This window comes from Lactuca virosa, chromosome 7 (genome assembly GCF_052849685.1).
Source record: "Lactuca virosa cultivar CGN04683 chromosome 7, Lactuca_virosa_CGN04683_v6, whole genome shotgun sequence".
Lineage (NCBI taxonomy): Eukaryota > Viridiplantae > Streptophyta > Magnoliopsida > Asterales > Asteraceae > Lactuca > Lactuca virosa.
In genome coordinates, this window is record NC_136432.1 from 38,367,124 (window position 1) to 38,373,982 (window position 6,859).

At 36.0% G+C, this 6,859-nt stretch overlaps 1 protein-coding gene across 2 annotated transcripts; it reads left to right on the top strand.

Moving 5' to 3' along the window:
- Positions 1-205: 205 nt before the first annotated feature.
- On the top strand, positions 206-5,896 carry LOC145123836 (uncharacterized). 2 transcript variants are annotated; one of them, XM_079059045.1, is made up of 10 exons: positions 206-692; positions 990-1,232; positions 1,307-1,396; positions 1,552-1,669; positions 1,755-1,993; positions 2,327-3,489; positions 3,565-3,730; positions 4,094-4,258; positions 4,339-4,491; positions 5,452-5,896. In XM_079059045.1, exons 1-10 carry the CDS (start codon positions 618-620, stop codon positions 5,662-5,664), a joined length of 2,625 nt encoding a protein of 874 aa, XP_078915171.1. In that variant the 5' UTR covers positions 206-617; the 3' UTR covers positions 5,665-5,896. The 2 variants fall into 2 exon arrangements, with proteins under 2 accessions (XP_078915171.1, XP_078915172.1); XM_079059046.1 differs by having other exon boundaries at positions 994-1,232.
- Positions 5,897-6,859: the final 963 nt, after the last annotated feature.

Sequence of the window (6,859 nt, forward strand, 5' to 3'; positions counted from 1 at the left end):
ATAAATAAAGATTTAGTTGGGGGACTCTTTATGTAATTAGGCTTTAGCATAACCGAGAAATAGTTTTTAAAGGACAAATTCTATAAATAAAGATTTAGTTGAGGGACTCTTTATGTAATTAGGCTTTAGCATAACCGAGAAATAGTTTTTAAAGGACAAATTCTATAAATAAAGATTTAGTTGAGGGTCTCTTTATGTAATTAGGCTTTAGCATGAACGCGAAGCTTGCATGCGTTCTTTCCAGGATTTGGAACTCAAGAACACAAGCGCGCAAACGTCATGCACAATATGGGGCTTTTTCTTGTACATTATTATTGAGAATTTCCCCCAAATTATACACATATAGGAAAATTCGCTTCGATTTTCTGGACTCTTTCGATTTAACAAAGAGAGTCCAGAAAATGGGACGCACGATAATATATTTGTCAGTTGAATAATTCAAACAAAAAAAAAAGTTCTGAATTGTGTTCGATTTGAATGTTCCTTATCTTTTCAATCTTTTATTTGGTATCTTTTTGCATTAATTCGTTCAATTGTCAACCCTTAGGGTTCTTGTTCAACCTAAGTACTACTGAACCTAATGATTTGACCCAGAGTGATTACCAATTTCTGTTGCGATGCCGCAAAAGGATTCATCTAAGTCCTGTGGATGCTTCGGCTCTCTTTTCGGAAAGAAACCTTCAGGATCTGGGGTAATCTTCTTTAGGAGATCTTGTAATTATACATTTCAAATTCTCTTAGCTGCTTGACATATATATGCTCATAAAATTTATTAATTTCTAACTCGTCCCTGACCTTTTTTTAATATTCCTGCTGATTAAATGCAATTTAGTATGGTCAGATATAGATTATAACCTTTCTGTTGTGAATTCCATAGTACTAATCTAATTCACATAAGGTGTTTGATTAAAAACCCCAATGGGTTCATGGTTAAATTTGTACTAGTACTGCTATTCACTCGGCTGATTGACTTGTTATTGATCTGAAAGAAAGGGAAAAATCCCTCGGGGAGGAGTAGAATCATTCGGGCAGCAAGTAATCACCTTTTGAGCAGTAGTAAGAAAAAGTCTGGATCACCAAAGAAGGCTCAAGCTTCCACAAATGGGGTGGTGCAGAAGTCGGATGGTGTAGCTGACAAATTGATCACAACATCTGAGCTTCAAAATAAGATCATAAGCTTTAGAGAGTTGCTTAATTTGCCTCATTGTATCAGTTCTTTAACCATTATAGAGGTATAATCATTTATATGATTACACAACTAAAAATGAAAACGAAAATGCAACCTATTTCTATGTCTTATCTGCAGTTGGTGAAAGACACGGTGAAAGAACTTCATAATTTACATCCTGATGTTGTGCAATGTGGTTCAGTGTCAGATTCAGGAGCTATGCCTAAGGTTTGTTAATTGTTAAAATAGAATTGTGAATTTGTATAGAGTTCAAAGTTTTGGTTTATAATTAATTGACCTTGTAGGTAGGTAAACACGCAAAACTCTTTGCTAGCATTTCGTGCCATGTTTGATGCATAGTAATCAACCGGTTCTTTGAGTAGGCAATCAATGAGCTTTGTGAATCTATCAAGTCTCTTGGGAAGCATTGGATGCAAAGTGATGAATGGATGGTTAGATCCAAGAATGATGATGAAGCTAATGGCGATTTGGAAAGACATGGTAAGTTAATTTTTTGTATTGAAATAAATGCAGCCTTATAGATTCTCTTTTGATATGGTTTTTGTGGCAATGGGAATTTCTGTAGCGCTGGATTTGCTTGATGACATAATTAATGTGGCACGAGTGAGAACATTTAATAATAAAAAGGATACAGATGATGATGATAAAGAAATAAAAGAAGATGTTGACTCGCCTTCTAGTTCATATGGAAAGTCTTCCAGAAGGTCAAATTTTGACAAAGAAAGATGTTCATCTTCACCAACAACCCCAACTTCAGTTCTTCCCGACTTTCCAAATAACAAATCTGCAAAGGCATGCTCAAAAGTTACATATTCTCCACCTGTTCTCTTAGGCTACATTTGTTACACATGACATGCCTAGACAAACATTCTAGGGCTATTTTCGATGATGAGTATGAGGAGGACATTTCACGTCTTTTACGCAGATAACATATCGAGAGAAAATCTTTTTCCCACTCAAAAAGGTAGGACAGAGACTTGCTCTCGTCTATGGAAAAAGACGAGAATGCCCTTCTCATGCCGGTCATTGTAAATAGCCCTAGAAAGCTTGTCCAGGTGTAACAAACGCAGCCTTATAGCTCAAGTTGAAGGTGTTGTGAAAGGAAAGGCTATTGATATTAAGTGTTTGTGATTGCAGATGGACCCTCATGTGGTACAAGTAAACATGGTGTCTGAAGTAGATGAAGATGATGGACATTCTGATAAAGTTGAAGGGAGGAATAAAGATGGAAATTCTGATGGGCTTGTAAGAGCACATATGGAGATTTCTGTACCACCATCTGTCTTAAAATCAATTGTAGATGCTGAGAATATATTGATTCCTGCAGCAGCTTCACCATCATCATCTTCTGAAAGACCATCAATTTCAGCACCAATTATATCGCCACCACAACAGCTGTTGGTTTCAGAAGAAAGTCAGCCACCACCGCCGCCAGGTGGCAAGTTGGAGATTTCACCACCACCGCCTCCGCCACCGCCACCACCACCACTACCACTAGATCTCTCAGTGGGAGAAAATGATACAACAACACCAGAGCCACCTCCACCTCCACCACCACCATCAATGGCTACAAGTAATACAACATCACAGTCAGATCCACCACCTCCGCCACATTCACCAGCACCTCCACCACCACCACCACCAGAGAAACCATCTATGGCTTCTTCTGATGATTCAAGCCCACCTCAACAAGCTCCATTGACAACACCATCACCACGTTCACCTGCAATTTCATCACCGCCACGTATGACACCAGGACCACCACCTCCTCCACCAGCTCCCGCGGCATCTGGAAGCAATCCACCACCAGCTACATCAGCACTCCCACCACTACCACCCTCGGCACCAGGCAATGCCATGCCTGCATCCCTAGGATCACATCCTCCTCCACCACCTCCCACAACATCCGGAAACATTCCACCACCACCACCATCGTTTAAAGGATCAATGCCAGCAGCACCACCAGCAGCATCTGGAAGCCTTCCACCACCACCACCAGCATCGTCTGGAGGGTCAGTGCCAGCACCACTACCACCAGGACGACAAGGCAAAGGGGGTGCTCCACCACCACCACCTGCGGTTGGTGGTAGTGGAAAATTGCTACGTAAATCAGTTAGTAAACTGAAGAGATCATCTCAGATGGGATGCCTGTATCGTCAACTAAAAGCAAAGGTTGAAGGATCAAATTCAAAGGCTACAGGTAAATCACCACAAAAGAAAGGCAGTAAAGTCGGTGCTTCTGGTGGAAATGGAAAGCAGGGACTGGGAATGGCTGATGCACTAGCAGAAATGACAAAAAGGTGAACCAAACCTTAAAAAAAAACCATTTATAATTTAATTTATTAACTTATGTCTTTAACTTTTGTTGTTTTCAGATCATCTTACTTTCAGCAAATCGAAGAGGATGTAACAAAATATTCAGACGCCATTAAAGAAGTGAAAGTTGCCCTCGCATCTTTCCAAACATCAGACATGAACGAGCTCATAAAGTTCCACAAATATGTGGAATCCCATCTTGAGAAACTAACTGATGAAACACAGGTCTAGACTCTTACAATTAATTAATTTAGGTCAACTCTTAGGCAGTGTACTTTATCTTTCACCCATGAATATGATGACATTGTTCTTACGCCTCTTTACCCATAATGCGTATAAGTTTCAGGTTTCATATTTGCTTTGTTGCCCTTTCTCAGTTTAAAAAAATGGAACTACTTTTCTATATTGGGGTAAAAAAAAGTAACTATGTTGAGTAAAAATAAGGTACATTTTAGAGGTTTCAAGTTACATAGTGTTATTACATGTAAGTAGGTTGTTATCATAAAGGACATTGCCTATATTGGTAGCAAGAGTAAAGTATGTTATTGTAGCTCTATTGATCATGTTTTAAACACTTAAAATTACAAGGTTCTGGCACGGTTTGAAGATTTTCCTAGTAAAAAATTGGAAGGTTTGAGAATGGCGGGAGCCCTATACTCAAAGCTAGATACGATTTATACAGATTTACAAAATTGGAAGATAGAGCCTCCTGTGAATGACCTTCTTGATAGAGTTGAGAATTACTTCAATAAGGTAAATAAAGTCTAATAATCTCATATTCTTGAAACTAATTTTGGTTTATATGCTAACATGTTGAGAGTTTTGCGTGAAAGATCAAAGAAGAAATTGATGCACTAGACAGAACAAAGGACGATGAACTCAAGAAATTTAAAAGTCAAAAGATCCATTTTGATTTTGGTATACTTATTAGGATCAAGGAATCGATGGTGGATGTTTCCTCAAGCTGCATGGAATTGGCACTAAAGGTATTTCTCTCATTTACATATTGTTGAGAAAAAGAAAAAAGAAAGAGAATGAGAATGAGGGCCTGTTTCTTTTTCCTATTAAGGGTTGTTTCTTTTTTACTTAATCCAGATGGAATGATTTAATGAGTTAAGTGAAAAAAAGTTGGTTTAATGTGTAACACACATTAGTCGCAAAGAAACAACATCAAAATTTTGTGTTTGGGGTCAAGTTGACTAAATTACAGTTTCAAGATTGATCAATGAAAGAGAATGCGAATGAGGGCCTGTTTCTTTTTCCTATTAAGGGTTGTTTCTTTTTTACTTAATCCTGATGGAATGATTTAATGAGTTAAGTGAAAAAAAAGTTGGTTTAATGTGTAACACACATTAGTCGCAAAGAAACAACATCAAAATTTTGTGTTTGGGGTCAAGTTGACTAAATTACAGTTTCAAGATTGATCAATGAACTTACATTTTTTTTACCGATTTATGTAGTCATGTTTCAGTTTGTTACTTGTTTATGCAACCATTTTTGTAAAATAATGCATAAATCGATAACAATTTGTTAACAAATTTAAACATGACCACATAAATTGGTAAAAATCGCAACTTCATCACATAATGAAGCGTTTTACCCATTTTTATAAATCATGAATATACTAGATCTTATAATAAACATTGTAAATTAACAAATTATATGTTGTAATTACGTTGCTTTTATGTGTGAAAAGTATTAATGTGTTGCTATTATAGGTAAACAATATAGTACATTGTACAAATTTGGTAAAAAAAAATGTAAATACATTGCTATTATCGGTAAAGAAATGTAAGTAGAATGCTATTATGGATAAAAAAAACAAGTACATTGCCCATATTGGTAAAAAAAGGTAAAGTTCATTGTCATTTCTTGCAATTTGTGGGTTTTTGCTATATGTATAATGATCATGCTCAAACCAATGATGTCACTTGGTATTGGAATAGGAAAAAAGAGAGACAAGCTCATCCAAAAAGAATGAAAAAAAAGAGACAAGTTCATCCAAAAAGAATGGCAAAAAAACGGATTCTGGGAAAATCCTTTGGAAGGCATTTCAGTTTGCGTTTAGGGTCTACTCGTTTGCAGGCGGACAAGACGAGCGTGCTGAAAACTTAACAAAAGAGATCGCACAACAAATACAAGCTGAGACTTTGCACTAGTATTTATCACTCTACAGGAAACAAGAGCTTTAGTTGACATGTATATATACATTGTAGCACAATATCAAGCCATTTGAGGCGCTTGAGAACACTCACATAAGAGCTTTGGGGTTGAGCAATGTGTTATGCTAGGCTTATGTGCATTGTGTCCTATATGTAAACAAAATTTTGGACACTCTTGTGTATAAAATTAACTTTCATCATCATAATCTACATGTGATGCATTTGGTTGCGTCTATGTCCCTTTTGTGGTTAGGGGGTGTTTGGATGTGCATATCGGTTTTCACTAGTGGTGTTCAAGAATATCTAAAACTAATATATATATATATATATATATATATATATATATATATATATATATATATATATATATATATATATATATATAGTGTTAATTTTATTTTATAATTATTCGGATGAAACAATTAGAGACACTAAATGGAGTTACATCTCTAATGATTCTTTCCCTTTTTATTGCCTCGCATACAGTATGTATTCCTTTTCATGGGTTTCTAGTAGTTTCGCTTACAAACCCGACTTTGGCTTTTACCAAGTCTTGATGTTGTATTATTTTGATTAGTTTCTTGTCCGTATCCTCAAATAAATATATTGATTCCTTGTAAGAAAAAACAAATACAAATAAGGTGGTTCAAATTCAAGGTCTAGTAATCCCCAATAAAATATAATGATGCTCATTTATTATGTAGATATAATAACTAATATGCTATTAAGGGGTTGTTTGATATGCCTATTATATTGAGTCTGGTAAGCGGTTGAACCAGACTTAGTTGAGTCGTTTGATACCACAATTAGAAAACCGATTCAATTCTATAACATTGATGTTACTCTTACCACCGTTTGATACCAGATGACTGATTCGATTCTATAACATATGATGTACCTCTTCCTGGTTGGTAAGAAGTTGTTACTGGTCGGTAAGAAGTTGGGTTTGCTTTATTAATATTTTGACTCAATCAACAACTATCAAACAACCGTAAGTTGTGTGTGAAAAAAATATTGTAGATTTGTATATTGAAATTTCAGTATATATCTTTATCTGTAACCGAATTTATTGTGATAATGGTCGGTGGAACGTGTAAAGATAAGCTAGCAAAATAAGGAGTGTCATGATATATCAAAAGGGAAATAGACTTATTAAGGTAAATAACTTTTCGGTTTGTTCACATTGGGTTAA